Source organism: Colletotrichum truncatum, assembly GCF_014235925.2.
Source record: "Colletotrichum truncatum strain CMES1059 chromosome Unknown Contig_0009, whole genome shotgun sequence".
NCBI lineage: Eukaryota > Fungi > Ascomycota > Sordariomycetes > Glomerellales > Glomerellaceae > Colletotrichum > Colletotrichum truncatum.
In genome coordinates this window covers 488,933-515,692 of record NW_027222406.1, presented here as the reverse complement: position 1 = coordinate 515,692, position 26,760 = coordinate 488,933, and the positions used below count along the sequence as shown (strand labels likewise).

The window sequence follows — 26,760 nt, the reverse complement described above, 5'->3', positions numbered from 1 at the left end:
TAGATTCGGCGAGCGTTCTGCAAAGAACACACCCAGCTCGCCGGGATCGGGTTACAGCTTCAACAGAAAGAATTATCATCATCGGCGATACCTATCGTGGGGATCGAATGACCCCAGGAATACACGGTTAATGTCCCACGACAACCTCCAGACATTCGGCTTTTCCCAAACGCCTCAAGAGGCATTACATTACAACTCTGCAACTGAAATCTCAATGTGTCTACTCTTCCCAGACCCAGGTCTCACGACACTGAAAGCATAGGCGCAAAATATACCTTATCATTAAAGGGCCGGAGAAGAATCACGACCAGAGATTACGCCGCAGGGTATCATTTTCTCTTCATTGCAATCACCTATTCGATCACACATTCAACAGCTTCTATATACCCCCTTTTCCGCATCTTTAACCGCCGCCGATCAAGGAAAAGACCTTGCCGCTCACGCGAACACCGAAAATTCCCCCTTGTGCGATTTTCCATTCGATATTCATTCTTAGTTGTTCCTGTTTTTTATTTCATCTTTCGACTTTGACTTGCTTGTACCGTTCCCAACGCATATTTTTCTTTGTTTTCTCTCCCTATAGTTCAGCGATCCCTTCGCCGAACTCGACGATTTGCCGATATCGAAGATATACAAGGCTCGCCGCTGTATTACTTGCGAAATTTCCTTCCGCGCTCTGCATTACGATATCAGGGGGGCTGGGCTAGGTTAGGGGTTGGCTGGAGAGCCAGGTACAAGGAATTCGGGAGAGATCCGGCTGCCTAGGGGGCGGAGTCTTCTGGGAAAACTTCATCAACGGTTAGTTTTGGGGGGGCATTGCTACAGGCCTTCACGAAGTCGGCTGGAGGTCTTGACAAGACAGGGAAACAGGGAGAATAACCGGCAGCAACAAGTATCTGCAGGAAGATTTGCCACAGAGAGGAGGTCTGAGGATTAATGGGGAGATGAGATGGTGGAAGAGGGTGAAAGGCAGCCGCCTCGCGAGTTCTGGTAGTCAGTGTTTTCACTACGTCTCCAACTGCCACTACCACCACGACAAGAAAAGACTCGCGATGCCCCAGCCAGAGTATACGCAAGAAAACTACGAAAAAAATCGGGCGGCCCCTTCTGCATTTATTTCTAGGGAATTGCCCCCTTTTTTTCCTACGACCGGTCCGCAAAATCACACCAGTATATCGTTTCTCTCTCGCATATTCTTTTAACTATTCGTGATGATGTCTCGAAACCTGTGAGATGGACACATAATCGTAACTGTCCTAAACTAAGGCACTCCATGTCTTGACAGAAGGGTATCTAAACGTAACAGAGCATAAAAGAAGAATTAAAAGAACAGGAAACTCGCGCATTCCTCATAAACTCAAGCGTTCCTCCAAGAGCTCTACCACGCCCTTCTCCGCCAATTCGGGCATCAACCTTGTCAGAACCAGCTCCAACAAGCCGTAGACGAAATGCTTATTGCAATATTCATCCGAGAAGACGTCAAGTATACCCTCCTCAATCTCGGATAGCATCCGCCGCTGATCCTCCTCCTCCCCGTCATTCGCGTCAAGGTGCGATTTGGTACCGCTGTCATCACCTGGGCCATCACAATCGATAGTTGCAGTGGCGACCGCCTCAGCGCTGCTATCCCTGCTACCGCCGCCGGCGGTGTCGTCTTCGTTGGGACCAGGACCAGGTCCTGCTGTTTTCGAGTCCGGACCGGACCGCCACCGGAGACCAAGGCCACGCCCGCCCAAATAGAGCTTGGACAGCCAGGACGGGATTCTGGCCAGAAGCGCGCTAGCGCACCTGCGGCGCAAAGCACGCAGCTCTTCGTCGGAAGAGGGGGCCACCAAGGTCGAGATCCCTGGGGCGTTATTGGGGAAAAGGGCGGCGCGGATGGAGCGGAGGAGGGTGGGCAGGTATGCAGCGTCTAGAATCCGTTGGTGAATGGTGTGCGAGATGAGCCTGTATTTCGCGCGCAACGCGGCAAGCGCTCTCATGTCAGTTACCGGGTTCACTTCCGACTTGGAGACTCACAACGGTCAATGCGTGGGGGTGTACGGGATCTTTTGTGCGTGAAGTGAGAAAAAGGGGAGCAACGATCTGCGGCGGGAATCGGACGAGACAGTAAGGATGGCAACAGGTTGGAAATGAGTGGGAAAGGCTGAAAAGTGGAAACACAAGTTGGAACCAGGGTCAAGAACGGCCGACGATGAGGATGTAGCCATCGTAATGCTGTCGTTGGCAAGGTCGCTCTCTCTCGGGGGCAGTGTGCGCTCCCAAATGAGGAGATATGGCCACTGGGAAACATGCGAGACCTGTCAGGTTGGGCGTAGGAAATCCTACAAGGCACGGCACGCCTCGCTTGAATGAGCCAAGAGCACAGGATTTTCTCTAGTGTATACTCTGATCGGCAAGTGGCGGCTGGATTCTCCTGGACGAGGCTACGGCTCTTCCCCGTAATTGTGTGGCAGTTTCCATGCTGTGGAGGGTGGTATGTTGGGTGCCTCTGGGCCTCGAGGCCAGACCTCCAGGGCACACCTCGTGTTCCCAAGTTGGGACATCTGTCCAAGTGTTAAGGGTCGTATCGGATGATGGTGAGCAGGTAGCTAGCCGCTGAACGAGAGCGACCTGACAGCCTTCTTCTCGGGACGGATCGAATCAGTGGTTGCATCAGGACCGTGCCGCCTTCAGTAACATGATACGTTGACAGGCGGTCAGAGGCGCAAGCCCATGAAAAAGCCCCATCGTGTCCGGATTGCGAAAAGCAGCCCCAGCAATAAGACTTGGTTCTCAAGATGCGCACCGACTTCCGACGCCGTTTTGGCAGGCGGGTGCGGTGGGGCCACAGCAAGCGAAGGAAAGTGACGCTTGAGTGATTAAGTACCGGATCCCCGTAGGTGTGCGTGGATGAAAGAGATGACGGTGGTGACCAGACCCTTGCAAGAAGATGCTCGTCGTTGGACCTCGGCGCGTAAATGAGGCTTGCTGGTGGTTGGAAGCGCACCCCCGCGAGAGCCTATCAGACAAATCGGAGGCGAGCAACGCCAACGCCCTCCGCGATTGGTGGGCGGCCAGGAGGTTCTGCAAATGCGACCACAGTTTCGAGGAATCGGGACAAGAGGTCAAGTCAGGGTTGGGTCGCAGAATGGGCCGGGTGAGAAAGTGTTGCACAGCATATTTCGGCGTTTTTCGCGCAGTCCTGCAACTAGACTCCTGTCGCTGCGTCCACCCCTGGCCATACCCGTCGTAACAACATCAGGTCCATCGCCAAATAGGCCTTGTGAACAGTCCACTAGACCGTCAAGAACCGTCAAGGAGGCAGTTGTCCCGTCTTACACACTTGCTCGACTGGGTGCTTCTCAAAGCTCACTGGAGCGAGGCCAGGTCCAGTGACTTGAACCTCATGCGGTGTGACGTGAATTTGCCAGAAGGGGGAAGGGAGATATGGATGATGGATGCCTACCTATCTAAGGGTCCGTTAAGCCCGGCGAGGCAGCCTGGACCATCCATGGCTCCAAGTTGAATCATCGACAGTGTTCCGCTTAACCAAGGCATGCGAGCGTCCATTTCGATCAAGTCCGATATGCAGGTCCACAGCTTGAAGGCAACGATGGGAGTCTTCACTGGCTGTGTCTCGTCTGAAGCAGCCAGGGCTTTTGGTGTCATTGAAACTGATATTTGACCAGTCACCTCATGCTTCTCATTAGAGGCGTTTGCTGACCTTGGAGGCAAGGATGAAGACATGGCAACAGTTGTGACGAAGAAGCGGATCATTGCGAATGCGAGGAAGAACCAGTGTACAAATGACCAGAATGCTTCTTGTATGGACCAACTGCGACGAGCCAGGGGGGCTGCTGAACTGCTCTGCATCGCCTCTGCGACACCCTCCTCGACGGGCTCCAATGGTGTCCTCTCAAGCACTCGTGTAATAATAATAAATAGTTCGTAAATAAGCCATGGTTGCGACAGTCGGTTGACCAAAACGTTGCCAATGATAAGCTCGGAAAAGATTTGACCGACTAAGGATGTAAGGCAGTCGTTTTCGAGGTCCTCTGTTGGTAAGAGAATGGCTAGAACGCCTTGCACCAAGAGTTGGCGATAGAGTGCTTCGTTCTCCTGCTGCTTCGTGGTAGCCTCAGGGTCTTCCGACCGTGGTATTGGTGACAAGGGGGCTATGGGGCAAAGTGCGTGGTAGACCACTCGCGGGTCTATCTCAGTTGGAGGCCTCGCTACAGGTTCATGCGCTGCGCGGTATGCTGATGAGACACGGTCAATGAATGCCGAAACAGACAGGCAGAATACATGCTTACCGAGTATATGTCTGTCCAACAAGTCAGGAATTTCATCAAACAGAAGGCTTTCCAAGTCCACCTTTCGCAGTCGTTGCTCCAGGGCTCTTGTACAGTGAGCAATTATGTGAACGATTTCTTCAACAAAAGCCTCATCCGGAGTGATCTTGCTATACCACGCCTGTACATATTCCCTCAATATTACGGCGATAAGAGCGTAAAGTTGCAGGTCAACATCGTTCCGGCTCGTCAAAGGCGGTAACAGCTCCTCAATGGGAGGCGGAGTGGTTCTTCCCTTGTCGGATAAGTGCTGGGAGCATAGCACGCGCCGGATGAAGGCGGCGGTGGCCTTATCAGAGAGAAAGTCCGTAGGGACGGAGCGAGCAGACCGGCGATTCGAAGGATTTGACTGTATCGGGGGACGGGATCGCTCGGCACCGGGAATAGGTGACGGGGAGGCGGAGGCGGTTTCGTTCGCGAAGCTTACTGTCGCGGGGGCTTTCGGGCGCGGCGTGGAAGCGCGAGGGGTAGCGACAGCAGTCATGGCCGTCTATCTTCGGTGAGGCCGCAATATCATGGTCTGTTAGAACCGGTATCGGGGCGCACTCAGCCCTGGGATGATGCTAACAAAGTAGAGCTGTCGTCGACTTTGACTTGCAGCCAGCAAGATTTCGGACGGTGTTGATCTATGATTTAGTGAAGGCGGGCGGAAACTGGGGACCTACCCCCAGTGCTGGTCGCTTGCAGGGAATGGCTGGTCTTCTGTTGCAGTTGCGTCAGGCGGCTCTGGCTCTGTGGCCCTGTGCGCTGCAGCCACTGGGATTGTGCCTTACATAAGGCATCTGCTGGAGTGGCTGCATGTGCATAGCAAACTATTACAGTCGGTCCTTTTCGTTCCGGCCTCCAAGCCCAACCTACCGGCTCGAGAACATGCAAAGGACGAGCTACACAGTACAAGGCGCAAGGTATATTTAGATGCCTTCCAGAAGCTTGTTAGCCTTGCCTCTGTAGCGAAACATGCTCGGCTGTGCGCAAATCATCTTACGGTTCAAAGTTGAGTTTCTTGCCTTTGTTTTCTAATGTCGCTTAACTGTGCAAGAGTTCGAAATGATATTGTGTGAAACACGAGGGAAAAAGAGCACATGTCACAAATCGAGCAATCTCAACAATATGGACAAGCCGTGTGTACATCATGTTCCTCTGATGTAGAGCAGGCAAGAGTAGAGTCGACTTGATCTTTTTTCTTACTCCTAACTCATGTTGTACAATGCACATGCCGTAGCTAGTATAGTACACTTATTTACAACGCCTCTACAGATGACCTAGTATTATTAGGCGTCCTCTTGCAAGCAGCATACACCAGACAAACTGACTTATTCGTTCTTCGTAGCTGTCTCGTATCTTGATTCACATTAGTCATTTGTTCTTTTAAAGATAGAGAAGATTTCTTACCTCTTTCCACGGAAAGCCCATACTCCCCAGTTTCCACAGCTAACATCCTGAGGGTCCAGATCGTTGAGGTCCCACCTCATGCTGCGGAAGAGGTTCTCACCAGGCTCCAGCAGGATATCAAACTCGCCGGCGGCCGTCTTTCGAACCCACTCGATGTCTCTCTCCATGTCGAACTGCGTGTAGCCGGTGGCAATGATGGGAAGCTTAGTCTCGAGAAGCATTGGTAGCGTCTCTGACCATTCGTGGCTGCTTGCCGGGTGACCCAGTCCAGGATGGAAGAGACAGAAGCAGTCAAAGTATGGGTCGTAGGGCGCGAAGTATCCGGTCTTGTGAATAGTGTGGTAGTAGTCCACAATCGTGCTGATCTTCAGCTTGTGCGATATCCGGTCCTCCACAACCATGCCGAAGGGGTTCTCAGCGGTTCGAGGGGGCAGCGGGAACTCATCATCTCTGTTTGCCATGCTCTCGGGGCCGATGAAGATGAGGTGGATTTTGCTCTCAGGAAACAGGTGAGCCAACTGGAGCCAAACATTTCTTGGTAGCGAAGACTCGGCGCGAGCACCCAAGCAGAACACCCGCACAGGAGGCGCCTCGGGACGGAGATCCTTCATGCCAGTACCCTTTCCAGCCAGCGGGGGGTGAAGAGTGTACCGCAGAGCTGTATGACGTCAATTTCTTGGTCCAATTGTCTTCGAGTTTGACAACTTACCACTCAAACTCTTCAAGCCTTCGCTAGTCAATCTGCCGTCCTGCTTGATGCTGTAGGGGCTCAGCTCATGCAGTACACTGCCAATTGTGATAGGATATGTGAGCATCTTCGTGACCTGTCTCATGCTTCGCTCATCATTAATAGCTTCAAACTCTCGGCTGTACATGAAGGTATCCCAGTTCGACATATTAACAACAGCCTCGGGCATCTGGTCCTCGGCCATGACAAACTCCGGAAAAGCGCGGCCAGATCGCAAATCATGATCGTCCTCATTGATCTCCTTCAAGGTATCACAGATCTCGAGATGGGCCTCATAGTCATCCATCCAATGCTCCTTACTGCAGTAAACCGGAATACCACAGTCCGGGCATTCGAAGTCGACGTGCGCCGGTGCAAGGACTCCGGTCTGCGCCGTGTTCTCATCGCCATGGGGAGCAATTGTAGGTACTCGAGTTGCGCGGTGGTCAGGATGCGGACAGTACGCATGCTGCCTCATGAAAGCCGCGCGACGCCGGATCTCTGGGATAGGCGAGTCCGTGAAAGAGTGAAAGAGATCGTTCGAACGCAGTTTGGGAGTCGCCGCCTCAGCACTCGCACCCTTCACCGCTGCAGCTTCGTGAGCAACCTTGGGGGTCGAAGAGAATTGTCTCGTCGTAGCATTGTTGGCCTTCGATCTTTCCTGAACAGTGGAATGCAGGCTTCGGGTCGAGTGGGCTGATGCGATTCGGGAAACGGTTCTGGCAGCTCGGTTGGGGATCAATTGCCTTCTCAGCGTCGCAGAACAGTTTCCGCAGACGCTTGATGCTGCGCGTCGCAATGCTGGCTCCATATTGAGCGAGACTGAAGCGTGGAACCTATTGCGGCTTGCAATACCTAGCTGGCTGCGCTGTTCCTGAAAGCTGCCGCCGCCGAAGCTCTATGTAGATGGACCCGAATTTTTGGGAGGTCCGGATCAACTAAATAACCGGTATGTGGGTCCACGGAACCTCGCTCAATCACTACTAAGTGGGAACCTGGAGCTTCAGATTTTTGTATCGGAGCTTCCCAGCCTCCCAATCCACCTACAACTCAAAATTTCACACCGCGTCTCGTGCCTCAGCATCCATTTGAGCTCGAACCCTGAGGCCGCGCAGGCTTTCTGCGCTCAGCTGCAAACATGGCGACGACCTCGAACATGTTTCTTTATTCCCTGACCCTTCAGCCGCCTACCAATGTCACGTTGGCGGTATTGGGTCAGTTTTCAGGAACAAAGGAACAAAACATTGTGACGGCGTCGGGGTCGCGTTTAACGCTCCTTCGACCTGATCCATCCCAGGGCAAGGTTATCACCTTGCTCTCGCACGATATTTTCGGCATCATTCGGTCTATGGCTGCATTCCGCCTGGCGGGAAGTAACAAAGGTAAGTCCCGCAATCCGTTCCCGTTGAAGCTTCACTTAGTGATTTGAGAAGCTTGCCATTCGCGACAGGCGCCACTGTAGTCAATGTCGCTCGCCGCTGGCAATCTCTGATTGTCTCAAAACTTTGCTGACCTTGTGTCAAAGACTATCTTATTATTGCGACTGACTCTGGAAGGATCACAATTGTCGAGTACATCCCTGCGCAGAACCGATTTCAACGGCTGCACCTTGAGACCTTTGGCAAGTCTGGAGTACGTCGAGTGATTCCTGGAGAATACCTCGCTTGCGATCCCAAGGGCAGAGCATGTCTCATCGCCTCGGTCGAGAAGAACAAGCTTGTTTACGTTCTCAATCGAAATGCGCAAGCCGAGCTCACAATCTCTTCACCACTCGAAGCGCACAAGCCTGGAGTTCTTGTGTTGTCTATGGTTGCGCTCGACGTTGGTTATGCCAACCCTGTGTTCGCTGCACTGGAAATCGAGTATACCGAGGCAGACCAAGACCCTACAGGAGAGGCTGCTCGTGAAGCCGAGACTCAGCTTGTCTACTACGAGCTGGACCTTGGTCTGAACCATGTCGTGCGAAAATGGTCAGAACCCGTTGATTCGACGGCATCACTTCTCTTCCAAGTCCCTGGCGGTCAAGATGGACCGAGCGGTGTCTTGGTGTGTGGTGAAGAGAACATCACATACAGGCACTCAAACCAAGAGGCCTTCCGCGTGCCGATACCCCGGAGACGTGGCGCTACAGAGGACCCTTCAAGGAAACGTCACATCGTTTCTGGTGTTATGCACAAGCTCAAGGGCAGTGCTGGAGCCTTCTTCTTCCTCCTGCAGACGGAAGACGGCGACCTATTCAAGGCTACCATTGAAATGGTTGAGGATGCCGATGGCAACCCCACGGGTGAAGTAAAGAGACTCAAGATCAAGTACTTCGACACTATTCCGGTGTCTTCTAGCCTGTGCATCCTCAAGAGCGGTTTCCTGTACGCTGCGAGCCAGTTCGGCAACCATCAATTTTACCAGTTCGAGAAGCTCGGAGATGATGATGAAGAGCTAGAATTTTCAAGCGACGATTTCCCAGCAGACCCTAAAGCTGGCTATGATGCCGTGTACTTCTATCCAAGGCCATTGGAGAACCTTGCTCTTGTTGAGAGCATCGATTCCATGAATCCTCTGCTCGACTGCAAAGTGGCAAACCTTACGGGCGAAGATGCGCCACAAATCTACACAGCCTGTGGCAATGGCGCTCGCAGTACATTTAGGATGTTGAAGCACGGCCTGGAAGTTAACGAGATTGTTGCCTCCGAGCTGCCCGGTATTCCTTCAGCTGTGTGGACTCTGAAGCTGAACCGTGGTGACCAGTTCGATGCATACATTGTGCTGTCCTTTACCAACGGAACCCTTGTTCTGAGTATTGGCGAGACAGTTGAGGAGGTCAGTGACTCTGGATTCTTGACATCAGTGCCCACGTTGGCAGCCCAATTACTCGGCGAGGATGGTCTCATTCAGGTGCACCCGAAGGGTATTCGTCACATCCGAAACGGCCAGGTTAATGAGTGGGCTGCACCACAGCACCGCTCTATCGTCGCCGCGACTACCAATGAGCACCAAGTTGCTGTTGCTCTCAGCTCGGGCGAGATTGTCTACTTCGAGATGGATGGGGATGGATCCCTGGCGGAGTATGACGAGAAGAAGGAGATGTTCGGAACTGTGACTTGCTTGAGCTTAGGCGAAGTTCCGGAAGGCCGCCTTAGAAGCTCATTCTTAGCAGTAGGTTGCGATGATAGCACCGTGCGTGTTTTATCTTTGGACCCCGAGTCTACTCTCGAGAGCAAGTCAGTGCAAGCTTTAACTGCCCCACCGTCATCTCTGGCCATCATTGCCATGGATGACTCCTCGTCTGGTGGATCAACACTCTACCTTCACATTGGTCTCCACTCTGGAGTCTATCTCAGGACGGTGTTGGATGAAATCACTGGAGAACTCACCGACACCCGGCAAAAGTTCCTTGGTCCTAAGCCGGTCCGGCTATTTCAAGTCACTGTCCAAGGACGGACATGCGTGATAGGATTGAGCTCGCGTCCATGGCTTGGATACTCGGATCCAATCACCCGAGGTTTCGTGGTAACACCGTTGAACTACGTAGACCTCGAGTGGGTATGGAATTTCAGCAGTGAGCAATGCGAAGAGGGTGTTGTTGGCATTCAAGGCCAGTCCTTAAGGTAAGCACGTTGTCTCCCTTTCTTTCCCTCCCCTTACCATGATGAGAAAACGGGATCCTATGCCAAAGTGCTATGAGGTCTTACGCATTTTTTACCAATTGTTCCTACTGATGGTTCTTGTTAATTTCACGTTATTTGATGTTTGATATCGTGGTCAAAGGCTAATAAGATTCAGGATATTTGCTATTGAGAACCTTGGAGATACTATCACGCAAAAATCAATACCCCTTACCTACACTCCAAGGCGTCTGCTTAAGCATCCTGAATACCCAATGTTCTACACCATTGAGTCTGAAAACAACACGCTACCTCCGGATCTCCGAGCTAAACTGCTCGCGGAGCCTGGAGTCGTTAATGGCGACGCCACGGTTCTCCCTCCAGACGAGTTCGGGTACCCCAAGGGCAAGGGTCGGTGGGCCTCCTGCATCAGCGTTATCGATCCTCTGTCGGAGGAACAACGAGTATTGCAAACTGTTGATCTCGATAACAACGAGGCAGCTGTGAGCGCTGCGATTGTGTCCTTTGCTAGTCAGGATAACGAAAGTTTCCTGATAGTCGGTACTGGGAAAGACATGATCGTAAACCCTCGGCAGTTCTCGGAGGGATATATCCACGTCTATCGATTCGGCGAGGATGGCCACGAACTGGAATTCATTCACAAAACCAAGGTTGAGGAGCCTCCTACAGCCCTTCTCGCCTTCCAAGGCAGACTTTTGGCCGGTATCGGCAAGACTTTGAGGATATATGATCTTGGCCTGCGACAAATGCTCAGAAAATCCCAAGCAGATGTGGTGCCACAGTTGATTGTGTCTCTGAGCACACAAGGAAGCCGTATCGTGGTTGGAGACGTCCAGCATGGTGTAACATACGTCGCATACAAGCCTACCACCAACAAGCTTATCCCATTTGCCGATGACACCATCGCTAGATGGGTTACTTGTACTACAATGGTGGATTACGAGTCGGTTGCCGGAGGCGACAAATTCGGCAACATGTTCCTCGTCCGTTGTCCAGAGAAGGCCAGTCAGGAGGCTGACGAGGAGCAAGGCGGTTTACATCTGCTAAACACAAGGGATTACCTTCACGGTACTCCTCACCGGCTCAACCTTCTTAGTCATTCATACACCCAGGACGTGCCGACAAGCATTATCAAGACAAGTCTGGTAGTTGGTGGCCAAGATGTGCTCCTCTGGAGTGGTATCAACGGCACCATTGGTGTCTTTATCCCCTTTATTACGCGCGAGGACGTCGACTTTTTCCAGAACCTGGAACAACACATGCGCACTGAGGATGCTCCTCTTGCGGGTAGGGATCACCTCATGTACCGCAGCTACTACGTCCCCGTTAAGGGCGTAATCGATGGCGACCTCTGTGAAAGGTACACCCTCTTACCCAACGATAAGAAACAAATGATTGCCGGCGAGCTAGATCGTTCGGTGCGGGAGATTGAGAGGAAGATTTCGGACATCAGAACACGATCCGCCTTCTAGAAAGGCATACAAGCGTGTGGTTATTTTTCCAGCCATTTGGGAAGGAGACATTGACATGTTGCGTGTATTGTGTACAAAGCGTATGGTATATGGTAGCGGCGTTTCATACAGGCCAAAGAGCCGTAGGGGTGGTACAGGACATGATGACGACGCAATGAAGAAGAGTTCTAATAATACCAGATCCCAAACGCCTCAGTCGCCCGGTGAATTGTTTGTTTTTGGTGTTGAGATTTTAATGTCCCTTGTCATAAATTTCATGCAGACCCCCTCCAGAACGGTCCCCGGTTCCGTGGTGCGCCTTTTCCACCTCGTACGGGATGGTCTCTTTCCCACGCTTCGTCGGCCGCATATGCCTCCATCGCCATGGCCAGGTCATACCCAGCCTGCTCGAGGTATAACAGCGCAACATCGTAGTCGGAAACCTTACAGCCCGTCATGAAACGCCGAATCCGACTCTTGCGCAGCTCTTCCTCCTCGCCCTCAATAGGTCGGGGGGACAGACTTATGCCAGCGGCGTAATACTCCCCCGGTATCAAAACCGTCCGGCGGCCCTGGAGGAGGTGATCACTCGTGATGTTATTCGTGCGGCGGAGAACAGACTGTGGCACGCCATAACGAAGAGAGAGAGAAGCGACGGTATCGTGCTCGTGGTTCAAGAAATGTAGGGTATCCTCTGGAGGTGTCGGCGAGGCGCAGGGGCCCTTCTTTTCGTCGACAGCGGCGGCGCCATTTGCAGTGTATGGCGGTGGTGGTGCTGAGGGTGCGCCCGAGGAGAGTTGATGTGTTGGCGCCAGGGAGGTGTACAGAGGCGGGTCCTTGAGGTTTACGGGTAGAACGGACGGAGCGGACGAGGTTTGGCAGTACGGGCAGTAGGATGCGAAGCGGGGGTTGTTCTATCTCGATCAGCATCATCAAGCCATGCGACAGCGGTGCAACGTACATGGATACAGTCTCCGCAGATAATTCGGCCGCAGCAATCTAACCTCCTGTCATCGGGAAGCGGTTTCTCGGTCGAGGAGTGGTACCGGGGCACGAAGTTAAGGAGTTTGGCGCAGGTACAGCAGGCGGAGGAGTCCGCAGGCGTCTTCTCCATAGCCGGTTTACGTTCAACTATCATGGCTTTCGGCGCGTTGTGGTTTGGGATGAGGGAGTTTCGTTATTTTGTTTCCCTGGCAGGGTAAAAAGAAGGAATCACCTGCCTGAAGCACGAGAGTGCGTCCGCGCAGCCGGGACAAGTGACCGTGTCACGGCTTTAGAGGGGTTCTCCCCGCAGTGTCGCCACCCCCACTGCGCCGCACCGCCACCGGCCGATTCATCGGCCGGGCCTTTTCTGACGTCTTCCATTCAGAACTTGCCCATCTTAGTAAGAAGCTTTGCCTCGGTAGGTCACAGACATGGGCACGTTCGAGCCATGCGGTTCAGCCAGTCATGTAAGGTTGACCAGCTCCGAGTTATTATTAGTATGTGACAGAGAACTGCTGAGTGTCCCCTTTCAACATTTTCGGTTTACTTAGTATTGTATTGACCTGTGTTTTTGCGCAAGAGACTGGCTTGTCAAGTACTAGACGCATCATCTTGGATCGTCCAGTGTTTAGGACTGTAGCTGCCAAGTTCTCGTGGCCATTTAGGCCCGAACTTGATAAATTTATAAAAGCATCCCAGTGGCAGGATGCTGTGAGGTGGACATTTTGCATATTCTCAACAAGATGTGGAGCTTGGCGAATGCAAACATAAGAATGTGGTCAACATAATCGGAAAGGTAAGCACCCTTTGGGTTCGTATCCGAGCTCAGGCCTCATTTGGCGGCTGGCAGTGTGCATGAAGATTCATGAGGACTTGCTTCGTCATATTTAGGGCAATATTGTAATGGAAAGAACTATCGTATATAAGGAAACACCCTTCTGGGCACCCAGGTGCTGACAAGCCTGAGTTGGGTGAGATTCTGGTTACTATTTACAAAATAGCCTATATGTGTAGGTTTTCGTAGTATCCTTTCATAGGTCATTAAGTCTGGTTGTCAGCCCAGTCTCTAGTCGTGTTTATTGAAACGAAAGTAGCCTCCAAACCTCTGTTACCTGAAGCATTGCAGTAGGTCAGTTTTAGTCTTGTCCCTTTGGCTACTAGAGCCCCAGGTCACCAAGGTGACACCGCATGATGGTGAAGCCCGGTAAGGCTCATTCTCTCGAAAATTTATCAGTTTCTAGTTGACTTGACTGGTTCAAAGTCATCCACATTCTCTTTCCCGGCATTACCGTCGTTGGCTGGATCCGACGAAGCTATCACAGCTCTCATTGCACTGGAAGCTTAGCTTTGATGAACACCTTGGCTATCCCCTTCCTCACTTAATATCATCCACATTTCCCGTGATCCAAGGTCTTTAATTGCAATAGTGAAGAGATCATGTAGTAGCATCGGGCCTCTCTCAGGATATAGATGGCCATTTTTCAAGTCAGGGAGACGCTTTGGTCTGTTGACGAGTTTGAATCGCATTTCTTTTCTTAATGAAACTAGATCGCGTGTGCGACCTAGAGCCTCAACATCATTCTAATGTCTGTTATCGTGTAAGTCAGGGAGGTGTAGAAGAGAGAGAGAGAGAGGGGGGGGGGGGGGGGGGGGGGGGACGAGTTCATTGACTGCCGCTACTTATGTGCTACACATCTCTACGGAGACGTCTAGAAGGCTTAAGAAATATGAACGAGATTGTTGTGTCACGTAGACATGTCAGGAGACATACATCTCTGATGCTCATATGTGAGAGGATGCAACATGGTCTGCTTCTATACCTGGGTGAATTCCTCACTGACCAAGATATACAAATGAAACGGGCCGTTGAAATAGAAAGGGGTAGATGGTGTATGTTGTTAAATCCGCTAGTTTGACCAAGGCGAGCGGCAACTCCATGACACCCATATTGCTTGTCATGCTGATAGTACCAAAGTTACTATCTTCCCGTCCACCTCGCACATCATCGCTAATGAGTAAGGATCCCGTCCGAGTAAAATACAACGGGCAACCGAAACAACTCATCTAGGCTTTACAAAGTGACAACTTATCATTACAGCTCTAAGCCCCGGAAACGATCCCACCCCCCGGATTCTTGTTAGCCTGTACCATCGTAGCTATTCCAGTGAATCTGTTTTCACGACTGGCGCTGGAAAGTAGGCTACAATTGCATTTTCATCTTAAACTCATTGACTGGTCGCGTGGGTGTAGCCAATATGGGTTGAACGAGGAACCTAAAAACGAGCATGCGAATATGGACCTTCCCTTGCAAGTAGGACTTGTATTTTCTTAGCGGAGAAGTGCTAAGCGGCTCATTAGAACGACTGGGGAGGAAAGAAAGACAAATAAGGTTGATAATGATAGCTGTTTGCACGGTTTAATGTCTGTCTTCAGCATTTATGTAGCCAAGAAGTCTACCATAAACAGGGTTTCACCTCCTGGGCAACATGGCGAAGCTCGTTGTCGTGGGTTAGTGACCTTGGTTTAGAGTCCATCAAATAGTGGAAACTCTGGTCCTCTTGTATAGCACATGTAGTACTGCAGGTCTTTGGCATCGGATTAGACTCAGGCAGGCGGGCAAATCATTAACAATTTTCGCTAACTTAAAGACTGGTATGGAATATCGCCCCTTAGTGGCCCTCACATCAGCCATCCATCATCCATCTCCAGTCCATCAGCTTCCCTTTTCAATGGCTGGCAGTAACTAGTTTTTGGAATTTAGATGTTGACAATGAATCAGCACTAAGCTAGAAGGGTTGAGAAGACTGACTCAGATCATGGGTTGCTTGTTTCTCTGCTGCTCTGACAATAAGTTTCTTGGCTGAGCTCTAGAACACATTTTAGCCTATAAAGAGAGTCTAGCGGCTGTATGTCGTAGATTTTCATGGGGCCTTGTGTACGCAACCTCGAGCAGCGTAAAGCGCGTCTTGTCGCCGGTCTTTTCATGGAAGCAATAGTCAGCCTTAAACCTAAGCACCTTATAGGCCTTGTAAAAGATAAGGTACTGAGCGCCTCACAAATCCCATGGATGTCATGTTATTTGAGCCCAGGTATTGAGGCAAGACAGCATTACGAAAGGTGATATTTTTGCAAATGCAGTACTGCCCTTCGAGGCCATCATGGGCCGAAACCCCATTGTGTACGGGTGGCTGACCGGCTGAACATCCCCAAATATCAGCCAGAACTTGTTGGGAACGAACCCTACGATAGGGCATTCGCAACTTGGTGAGATCAACTGACATATTCTGATGCTTCATGCGCTCCAGTAGTCCTTAATTGATACTGCATGAAAAACCCCATCATATATATACACTCATGCAAAAAACCTGTTTTTTTTTTTGTTTTTTTGGCACCTTGAACAAAAAGGTTTCCTGTTAAACGAAAGGCACCCTGGCATCATCTCAAGTTGCTGTCGCATTGCATGTACACCATCTACACACCTATACGACGAACTCTCACCAACACCAGCCTGGCAACCTTCCAGATACAGTTTTGATGCAACAGGCAAGTGGAAAATGCCACGGTATCGTCAATACTGGCAAAAACGAAAAAGAGATTTCCGATACCGGGAATCGAACCCGGAGCTCTCCGGAGAGCGCCTAGCTGTTCACTGAAGAACTTCTGACGATGAAAGCGGAGTATGTTAACCGTTACACTATATCGGATTGTGATTGGATTGTGATTGCTAGGTTGCACATGTGGAATATGTACCTTACGGTCTGATTGTACTGTAGCACAATTTGTGATTGGTTTAGAACTAGAATGGGGCTGCGCCCCAAAACCGAATGGCTTGAGTCAGACGCAGAGGGATACAGGGAAAGCGGACTGAACCACTTCGATGAGACAAAAAAAAATGTCGATCAAGTATAACGAAACGCATGTTTGTTGCTTCTTTCACTAGGCTTCTGCAATTGTCCCTTCCATCTTGCGTCGAGCATAACGAACGAACCAAAGCTAAATGCAAAAACAAGCTCTCTGCAACGCTGCCATCGGGAACTATGATGGACACCACCTGTCAGCAGCTGGACTTGGTACGATAGGGAAGAGCACAATTTGGAGCACAATTTCTATGACAGCGTTTTTTTGAGATTATGGATACTCCTTGTCAACTGAATCAAGAGACGCTCTTAACGGGTTGGGAGTCCGAAGACATTGAAAAAGCTCAGCATGCCCACTTCCTGTCCCTGCTGGCAATTGACTTTTTTCTCCCCCCCCTCTTCAAGCAACTCTCAATACAACATGTTCCACCTCATCCCAGCTTGACAGGCTCAACTCACGACACCAAACACACGCACACGCACACACATACACACACACACACCCGGAGTACATCAGACTCTGGCGATATTCGGACCCGCGCTCGTTAGATCCTTATCCCGCCACGGACATGGTTTCACATTTGGAAGACTCCGGACACAGCGGCATCGCAAGCTTGGCGTACAAGCCGGAGTCAACCCGAGCGCATTTGTGAGGCATCAAGCCAAGCATCGTGACGGATCAGAGGTGCCAATGGAATGTCTGATGTCTATTCTCTAATTACTGCAGGTTGGACGCCCCCCTCCCCGGGGGGGGGGACACTCTCCACAGCCCTCTTTAGAAGATCACGATCTGGCCAACTTCTGTGTGATTCGAGGCGCTTCCTGAGTCACGGGGATAAGAAATCACCTGACCGCTACGTAACCGGAGCAAGAGACTGGCCTGGCACGTCGTGTCTGTAGGACTTTTTGAGAGCGCCAGGTGCTGCTGACATGGTTGGCTGGGCTGGGGCTGGTGGCCGGCGGCCAGCTCTCAGTAAGCCAGGCAGTTCCAACACACCCCCCTCTATGGGTTTGACCTAAACAGGCAATGAAACGACAATACTTGCGTCTGAGGAATCCATCTCCACTATGGTCCACTAACCAAGCGCCCCGCCCTAGGGCTCGCCTACTGGATGGGAACGTTGCAAAAAAAAAAAAAATAAGAACGGAGGAAGAGTGAAAACAGATTCGTTGGTGTGTCGCTGTAGTGCGACACCAGCAAGTGGGGTAAGAAAAAGAGCTTAGTCTTCCTGACATTATTTGGTGGTGTAGGCTCTATGAAAATGCACTCTTTATTTTACCCAACATGACCAGGTAGGCGGGCAGGCAAACCAAGGCCTTCCTTCTTGCTTCATGTCAGATGATTGGCTTTCCGATGTTCGGATGCCGCGGCGAATAACACGAGATCCTTGCATGGCAGAAAGGGTCCGGCCTCGGGGACTAGTCGGGGACTAGAAGTTTTCCAGAAGAAATACGCCCCAAATTTCCCTGTTCCTGTGGGTGCGGACCTCTTGGACCCCGATCCGACGCTAGGGCCAATTTCGTCTAGCTGGTCAGCTGAACGTGGATAGACTGTGTGAACGGACCGCAATGACCGCACTCTTACACTGTCCAGTTGCACATCCATGATCGACTGCCAGCTCAACAATGTATGAAGCCTAGGAGGGGACGAAATCGATCGGGTTGATCTCGCGTATTTCTGCCGCCAAGAGACAAAAAAGACGAACATCAGTTGCCAGAAAAGTCTGACGACAACTGAGCCAATCCCGAGACTGGAGGATGACCTCAACTCCAAGCATAAAGGATGGGTGAAAATTTATTTTCAACCTCACAGCACGGACGAGGATGTGACGAAACACCACCAAGTCCCTCTCCCGACCGTTCGGTTCCTGCCGTAACAATCGGCGCACGTCTCCGGGAGGGTCGATTTTGACAATTATTGGCCGCCACGCATTCGCCAAACCTTTCCTACGCCAGAATAGGCCATCACACCAACTTTTTTTTTTTTTTTGCTCCCCTCCCCCTTCCCTCGCTGGCTCAGTGTCACTATTGATGTATTGATCATGAGCTCCGCGGAAATGCTAGTTTCACCCTCAGGATCTGAAGCAAGCATTCGTTAATAGGTCGCTAACGTTGCCGTACCGTGCATATGGCAGGGGCTTGCTGTTTAGCGCTAGGCTCTTTTGTTATGGGAAATCTTTACTGCAGCCTTGAGCGTCTCTAACACGCTGTCCGCTTTCAGACCTGCCGTCGCTGTTACGGCACTTCCACTGCACCCGTCGCTGATCATCAAGGTCGCTACCGCTCAAGGGCCTGGGCAAAACCCGGCACCTGCACTGTCCGCCAAAAGCTTCAGCGCGGGGATCCGGTCCAGCAAGTGCCCTTTTTCCGATTCTGCTCAAGACACCCCAGCCTGGCGATCATCAATGGAGTTTACTGGGGTTGCTGGGCTGGAGAGAGATTTGTCTCCAAATTTGGAATCCGGCGTTTTATTCTCGAGCACGTTTACTCAGTTATTACCTTGAGCAGTCTCATGCCCTGGAATTTGCAGTTCTTCGCGACCAGCAGAAAGCCAACGACTTGAATGTCATAAACCGTACGAAGCGTTTAGTTTACGGAGAGCCAATTGAGCTTAACGCTCCCCACGCAAAAGGTACATTGAACGCAGGTACCTCAACTGGTCTGCGCTGGGCGGAGGAGGGGCGTTGGTTTTGGGTGTGCCGCGCAACTGGACGACAGGTGGAAGCTCTCCGCGTCCTGGATGCTGGCTGGAGCTCAGGTGATCTGAAAATTTGTTCGATGTGAACGTGGCTCCGCTCTTGTTCACAGCCCGGCCCCAGCTTCGTCTGATGACCGCCAGGCCCGACCAGTCGCCAACAAACACCGGCTCGCCGCGAATACGCCTGGGACGTCGTACGTCTGAAAGGTTTGGTGAAATGACTTCTGGATGCGCCAAGGATGGCCGTCATGATGCTTAATGGCAGAAACTGCCTGTGGTCTGGGTGCTGTCTTCACCGCAAGGGAATGCTTGTGGAGAGACTCCGGTTCGGAGCTTGGGAGATTGTCCTGATGGAACCTTGACACTTGCATCATTTCTGAGCTTAGTCCCGAGCCTCGCAATAGTCCAGGCGCGTGAACAGTGGGAACTCATGAGAAAGATGTTTGTACCGCGCATCATGGTGTATATAGATGTTGGCCCCTTTCATTCGAGGCGTGCATCCCTGTGGCCTGTAGGAGGGTCTGTCTCTTCCTTGGTTTGACCCAAGCTCGTACAGCGCTGATCTGCTGAACGAGGGGTGTCTGTCGCCAACCATGAGTTTCGACGCCAGCAGCGCATTGTAGCAAGGCTCTCTCGCGAGAGTCTTGAGTCAGCGACTGAAGTTGTCTTGCAGCAGTTGTCACGGTTCATGACCAGGTTTGGCGAAGTTTGCCGTTTTGTGACCCCCCCTGCGCAAAGATCTAACTAGGGAAAGACAGATTTTGGGGTGGGATGGATGCATAACAACGAGGCGATGGCTTCCCTGAAGTTGCTCGGTCGAGTTCAGTGAGTGAGGGCTAGGGGGCCAAGAGTTGCTGCGGGCAGCTCCTGGTCGGATGCTACAGTACGCACAAACTTCCAACTTGGTTCAGGAACGTGACGGAAGGCAGCCCGGTGATCGGAGGATGAGCCGCTCTTGCTATGCTTTTTACTATTGCCCTGCTGGGCGCAAGAAGCGACCAAGGTGATGCGACAGGGCGCAATAGACAGCCACAACGTCCCCCATCCCTTCCCCCTAAGCAATGACCGTCGTTGACATCCATGGCCTCGGATGGACAGAACAATCTGGACCAATAAATGCCCACTTTCGCAGGACAGGGCAAGTGTCTTGGTTTATGGCCAGCTTCCCACCTTCCCCACGGTGAAATCCTCATATTAATGCTTCATGTGCCGCAAAAGGAAAGAAAAAAGAAGGGAAAAATAAGAGAGAGAAGGACATGCCAGTAAAGTCAGGGTTCGTGGATTGGGATGATGGGGGGGACCCTCTCCTAACACCTGGACAGCCAAAGTGACCTGGAGCCAAGTACCCCGACACGTTCTCAAGGCCATATAACGAGTCCCACCCCAGTGTGTCCTGACTGGCTAGAACAACTAGAGGTCCTTGAAAAGCTTTTCGGATTTTTGGCTTTTTTGTTCAAACTTTTGCATCGCCTGTTTTGCATACGCCTAAACCTGGAAGAGAGAGCGAAAAGAAGACGACGATATCACACCGTTGTCAAGACTGCGCAAAATTGTCGAGAGATAGCTACGGCCCAACGACAGGGAGGCAGAGACCACGCTACCAAGGACGTCGCTCAGTGAGCAGCCATCATCACGCTGCAACAAAACGCACACCCAACGAGCGACCATTTTTACCCTCCACCGTCAGAAGCGGGGTTACTGGGCCTGGCGCAGCAGCCGCGCGATCTAAGTAAGCTGAGCTGCGTCTGTTTGTCTCTGCTGTCGCAGTATAGCAACCGACATCTATACGTTTCTCCCTTCCCTCTTGGGGGCACCCAACATCCCCTTCCATACATCCATCTCTAGCATCCGCCTTGAACTGTTGGCAGTGTTCGAGATCTCCCATACGGCGTGTCGCAGTTTCGGATCGCCAAGGGATAGAGACACCCACCTAGGCTCATCGTCATCGGTTTGCTGATCCAAGATTCCATTGTCTCTTTCAGTCACCCTTTCCTGTCAAGGTGGTCACACTCTTGCTCGTTGCAAAGGAGGAGCTTAGCCGCACGTCCTTCCAGACAGCGTTGCCGCAGGCTGCATCTGCACCAAAACGTGGAGAAGACACGGGACGGTCGGTTCGTCGGTCTAGTCAGCCAAGCACGCCAGCCAGCTTGAACGGTATCAAGCAAGGGATTGAGACAGAAGAGAAAGGAAAGAAAAAGAGGAGAGACAAGCAAGTCCCGTCTTGTCGTTGTGCGTGGACTGGTTGAAGCAAGCAGAGCATCCCATCCTTTTTAACAGGAACATCGACCTGGCCGAGCTTGGCCTACAGGCCACAAGGCAATCCCCACCCCACCCCATCGCACTTCCCAGTCTACTGTCCTGGCGCGCTGGCTGTAGGTCTGTTTCCCCACTCCCACATACGGGAAACGCACTTTCGCACCTCCCGCTCATCCTCGCCCACACTACCACACACACAGGCACCCCCCCCTCCTTTGAGTCCCCTCCCCTCCTCCTCGCTCTCAGTCCTCATCCACATCCACCCACATCCACCATCCATCCCAAGCCCATCCCTCACCCCTCCGCTCACCCCCTCCTCCCACGCCGGCGGCCCTGTTCGGTGGTGTCTGGGTCTAGGCGAATGGCTGGAGTGCGCCCCCCCTCAGGCTGGCAGTTTATTATCATTACATAAAAGACCGCCGCTCTCTTCCATTTCCTTACACACTGCAACCTCTCATCGCTGCATCCCTTATCTCTGGGCTGGCAAAAAATAACTGTCAAAGATTCAACTGAAGCTCAATTGCGCCCGCTTGGATGCCTCTCACCCCAGTCACAGTCTCAGCAGCGCAGCGCTCTGTACCTTATCTTGCTGCTGCTTAGATTTTACCACCCATTTTCAGGTCTTGTCTACCCAAGTTGGCGGTTTCGCCCCAATTCCCGTGCGGGCGCTCATAGGCGCCACTGCCATCTTTTCCCCCGGATATCCCTTATTCGGGCAATTGTTTACTGCCCCGTCCCTGCTTGTCATCTTTCTTGCGCCCGCAACCACGCGCAAACACCCATACACGAACACCTTCCAGAACATCATAGGGCTGGCAGTGTGGAACGACCGACGTCACAACGGCCGCTGTCCATCACGCCGTACACCTGAAGCTACAGACACAATTCTCTCCTTACGGTCCACCGTGCAGCAGTGCTTGTCGCTGCCGCTGCCGCTGACCGGCAAGCTGCCTCAACTACCCCGGACAGGATAAGGAATGGCAGATAAGATGTCCATCGACAACAAAGATCCCGTCAAGGAGGACACTCCCGAGACCACGGGCTCCAGCCCCGAGGCCGAACAGCTTAATGCTACCAACGGCAATGCTAACAACTCCAACGCTGCTCCTGAGAACCAGCAGCCCAAGCGAAAGGGGGGTCGTAAGCCTGTGAGTAATTTATCTTTTTTTCTTTCTTTTTTTTTTTTCTCCCATCATCGTCTTTTCTTTCTCTCCCAGTCTCGTCTGTCGACAACACCATATTTCCCCAGACTTTTGTCTGTGTGACACCGTCTTAAGGTTTCATCTGAGAGGAAACTTTGTTTTAGTCCAATCTCAATATTGCCCCGACCGAATGCTAATTGTTGCCCAAAGATTTATGCTACGTCTGAGGAGCGTAAGCAGCGCAACCGCCAGGCTCAAGCTGCTTTTCGCGAGCGTCGAACTGAGTACATCAAGCAGCTCGAGGAAGCTATTCGCGTCCATGAATCCAATCTACACAACCTCCAGGCTGCTCATCGGACTGCCGCCGATGAATGTCTGATGTTGCGTTATAAGAACTCCTTGCTTGAACGTATCCTCTTAGAGAAGGGTAAGCTTTACCATTGCCATCCATACCTCGGATTGAACATTTATACTTACTCATCATAGGCATCGATGTTCAAGCTGAGCTTCGTGCCAAAACTGGTAGCCCCAATTTGGGACCTACTCATGCTCCGCAGAATATGGTCCAGCCTCCGCCTATTCAGCGCGCAATCTTGAATCGACACCACCAGTCTCGACGTTCCAACTCCAGCATCGCCCCGAAGCTCGAACCTGGCATCAGCCCCCTGCCTCCGCCAATACAGGCAGCTCACTCGGCCGCCTCTCCCAAGACCCGTCCGACCCCTTCGTCGCACTCCAATTCTCCGACGAACACAGCCGCGTACGGCAGCCAGCCGGCGTTGTCGCCGGCTGCTTCTGACCATGGCCCGATGCGCACCACCATGGCTCCTTCCATGAAGTCTCAGCTTAGTCCTATGGCTCCGATGAACCCGGCCGCACGAGCGCACATGATGTCCGGCGGCCCTCCCAGAGTTGGCAACCACGGACCATATTACCCGACACCTGCGTTCCAAAACCACATTGAACAACTTGGTAAGCCTGCCCCCTTTATGAATCCCACCTAGTCTGCTCCAGGCTAACTCTATGAGTACAGAACAGGAGTATGATGCCCCTGCAGACATGATTGAAGACTCCGAGATCGAGACTCCGAGCGGCCCCGGTCCATATCCCAGTAACTTCTCTGGTGATGCGCCACAAAATATGTTGGCGTCCCCGACCTCTGTTGGCCCTGGCCAGCACATGACGAGCCAGGCCGAGTCTGTTCAGCCTGCCCAGACGACCCAGGGTGCATACCCCTCCATGACACAGCTCTTGGATACTGGCATTGACTGGGATCCCTTCGGGCTGAGTGCCAGCATGGCATTTCCGTCACAATTCTCTTTCGACACCAGCAACATGAGATAACAATACGCCCTCGGCGGGCCGAGTTGTCAGCGCAAAATCACAGACCGAGCAAGCCTGGGTCTGATAAAGTCAATCAGTGACACGAAGAGGAGGAAAGGGTTTCAAATGTTTCATCATGTCCCCGTTTAGGGGTTTGTTTTGCTTGTTTTTATGCAAAAGAAAAGAAAAAGTAATCATGTGAATTGGGAGGTTGCGGCGAGCGAAAAACTCGATACCCGGGCGACACGACATCAGCATTCGGACGGCGAGATTGTTTTCTGGGCGAAGCATGTAGCAGCGTCCTTAATCACAACAAGCGAGGGGAACAAAATTTCAAGATGGCTTCAAATACCCGCGCCGCGGTCATCTACGGGAAATGCGACCACGATATAAAAGTACAACAAAATCTTGCTCATTTTTGATCTCTTTCGACGCGGACAGTCAACTGGGCGGCGGAAATACCCCAAAGGGTGGTTGGGCGGCCTTCAGTACTTGTCTCTTTGAATTTTGTTTGTTGAATAGGGGCTATAAAGAAGCCCGTGCTCTGTTTTTAATGGCGTTACTATTTTCAAACTCATCTATGTATGATGAAGCATAGGGAGAACAGGAGGGACTAAAAAAAGTTTTTATTTGCTGGCTTCAACAATATCCCGTTTTCTTTCCATTACAAAACCGCGTACCCTCACTCCCTTTCTCTTGGTGTGTCATTCTCTCTCTTCTGCGTATATGTGTGTGAAAACAGTGTTGCTTGTCCGGAATGTAAACTCAATCATATGGCTCGTCGTTGCTGACGACCCGCCGCAAGGTTCAAATCGGTCGGCGGCGGCGGCGTCAGGGTTGGGTGGGACACACGGATTTCCAGGACCCGGTGTGGTTCCCTCTATGAAACTTTGCAGTCTTGCGGTTCCCCCCCCCCGAGTTCCATTCATCCATTACGTCTCGGCGCGGTGGACTGACGGCATCGATAAGGAAACAGCCCTCGGAGTCCATTCCGTGCCGAGTCCTAATCTTGGCGGATTTGACTCATTGGCCGAAATGCTTGGCCGGCATATCATGCGTTTTGAACTTTGTCACTGTTTTTGCAGGTTTTTTTTTTTTTTTAGTCCCGATATATGAGGCATCACGAACGAGCGGTCAAAATTGCGTGGCTTTTGTTTCCTGTGAAACCATTGGTCTTTTTTTTTTTTTTTTTCCCGGGTTATATTTTCCACGTTACTACGACGGATACTAATCCAGGAACCCGGCTGCAAGCGTTGGCGCAACCTTCGTCATAAATGTCCTAATAATTCCCCATCGTGGAAGGGTGTGGTTGACAAACGCCGTTCATTCGCGGTGCTTTAGGTAATGAGCCAAGATATCACCAGGGGGGGCAGAAGAGAGCTTGACTCGAGAGAGCCAGGGGCGGGAACGGCTGGGCGAGTATGTACGGAGTGAGTGTATGAGGCCAAGAGTTTGTAGTCAGCCCATCGAGATTAGGCGTCTACTTTTTTTTTTTTTTCTTTTTTTTCTTTTTTTTTTGGCCCGTTATTTCCTACTTCTTTTCTTACTGCTCGAAGGCTTGGCTTATGTGGTGGAAGACACGTGGAAGAGAATGGTGTGTGAGTGGGTTCAAGGGGGCCGTTCATCACGAAGCTTGTGTGTGCTTGTGTGATGGTCATTGTTCCTGTTTTCTCTCTTTGCTCTCCCCCCTGTAAATGTTTAAGCCTCGCGGGTCTTTTGTGTCTCTTTCCCCAGAGCCCAAAAGGCCAGAAGAGCCGGCGAGCCGTGTTTGGGCTTGGCCTGCGTATGTCTTGTTGGCATTTCCATTCTTGATCCTTGATTCTTCTTGGTCATGAAATGTACGGGAGAATGCATGGCACTGGCACCAGAGATTTATTCCATGGCAGTTGTGAAAGCTTAGGTTCTTAGGCAGACGAGCCAATAGAAACAACGTAATCCGGAACATGTTAGTAACAAGATTGTATCGGGCATGGGAACTGTGCCATTTTAGGGGGCCCGGCCCTGGACTATCAGGATTTGGGTTTTCTGGGAAAACGGAGAACGGATAAAGTGGAGAGGGAAAGAGGGTGCTCCGTTGGTGCAAGATGAGGTCAACGGCGTGACGTGACGGCAGTTGGTACTGGCGTGCGTGTAGGTGTTGATGTACAATTATATGTTGTACCCAGCTTTTACGGAGACCCGAGGCAGGATTCCGTATGGGTACGTTGCCTGTCGTTTGTGTGCAGTCGTTTCTGGCCTGGATCTTTGCTTCTGCGTATGTACACTATGTGTGTATGTGAAAATCTGGGGAGGCTTACCCCATTCCTGTTTGATTGAGTGCATGACCATCCCCAGCCGTGCCGCCGGTTGCATTCTCCGGCGCGTGCGTTCAGACGCATCCTGCGTTTGCGTAACGGGGATGTGGAGTCCCATCACCTAATAGTAATGTTGGGGGAGAGAGCGAAACGGGGGGGAGGGGTGTGTGATGAGAGTTCCTTTGAAAAGGCCCGCCCCACTGAGGGTATTCGGGAATTACGTAAGTAGGACTTTCCATAGTCGATGCGAGAGATGAGAAAGGGTTGCCCCTTGGGGCTAGGTGTGTAGGTGAAGGAGACGAGGAAAAAAGTCCTGCGTCTGGGCTGGGCTCGTTGGGACGGAGATGAGAGTCCGTGGGGACCGAATATCCACCCCCCGCCGGGGGACCTGATGGATCGGGATGACCGGATGGTGGGGAGCTGAGGTTTCGGGGCGCCGTTTCGCTGGGGAGAGAGACAAGAATTGCGATGGAAGAATGGCCGGAGGGCGCGCCAAGAAGGACATGATGGGGCCCAGGTTGTCCGGACGAGCGGTTGCGTAGCCTACGTGGACGATGGGCTTGGCCCTTTCATGATGCAGGCCAGCCTGCTGAGATGAGCCGGGACCCATTTGTCAGCTTTCAAAGGTCTAGACCTCGCATAACCAAGTTGGTGATGAGAGCCAAGACGTTATTGCTAT

The 26,760-nt window shown here is 51.8% G+C and overlaps 5 protein-coding genes across 5 annotated transcripts; 2 read left to right on the top strand and 3 right to left on the bottom strand.

Annotated features, from left to right (window-relative positions):
- Window positions 1-1,349: 1,349 nt before the first annotated feature.
- CTRU02_212683 (PXA domain-containing protein) lies at window positions 1,350-4,818 on the bottom strand (the record flags this gene model as incomplete). Its single annotated transcript, XM_070205891.1, has 4 exons — window positions 1,350-2,014; window positions 2,329-2,546; window positions 3,449-4,241; window positions 4,296-4,818. 4 exons carry the CDS (start codon window positions 4,816-4,818, stop codon window positions 1,350-1,352), a joined length of 2,199 nt encoding a protein of 732 aa, XP_070060284.1.
- Window positions 4,819-5,647: 829 nt separating this feature from the next.
- Window positions 5,648-7,264, bottom strand: CTRU02_212682 (mRNA processing protein; the record flags this gene model as incomplete). Its single annotated transcript, XM_036723487.1, has 3 exons — window positions 5,648-5,675; window positions 5,727-6,384; window positions 6,436-7,264. 3 exons carry the CDS (start codon window positions 7,262-7,264, stop codon window positions 5,648-5,650), a joined length of 1,515 nt encoding a protein of 504 aa, XP_036584763.1.
- A 327-nt stretch (window positions 7,265-7,591) lies between these two features.
- Window positions 7,592-11,548, top strand: CTRU02_212681 (pre-mRNA-splicing factor rse1; the record flags this gene model as incomplete). Its single annotated transcript, XM_036723488.2, has 3 exons — window positions 7,592-7,835; window positions 7,979-10,058; window positions 10,234-11,548. The coding sequence occupies 3 exons, from the start codon at window positions 7,592-7,594 to the stop codon at window positions 11,546-11,548; spliced, it is 3,639 nt and encodes a 1,212-aa protein (XP_036584764.2).
- Window positions 11,549-11,802: 254 nt separating this feature from the next.
- CTRU02_212680 (uncharacterized protein) lies at window positions 11,803-12,641 on the bottom strand (the record flags this gene model as incomplete). Its single annotated transcript, XM_036723489.1, has 2 exons — window positions 11,803-12,441; window positions 12,489-12,641. 2 exons carry the CDS (start codon window positions 12,639-12,641, stop codon window positions 11,803-11,805), a joined length of 792 nt encoding a protein of 263 aa, XP_036584765.1.
- A 9,658-nt stretch (window positions 12,642-22,299) lies between these two features.
- On the top strand, window positions 22,300-23,808 carry CTRU02_212679 (bZIP transcription factor; the record flags this gene model as incomplete). The annotated part of the gene is made up of 4 exons (XM_070205890.1): window positions 22,300-22,470; window positions 22,675-22,891; window positions 22,951-23,436; window positions 23,492-23,808. 4 exons carry the CDS (start codon window positions 22,300-22,302, stop codon window positions 23,806-23,808), a joined length of 1,191 nt encoding a protein of 396 aa, XP_070060283.1.
- Window positions 23,809-26,760: the final 2,952 nt, after the last annotated feature.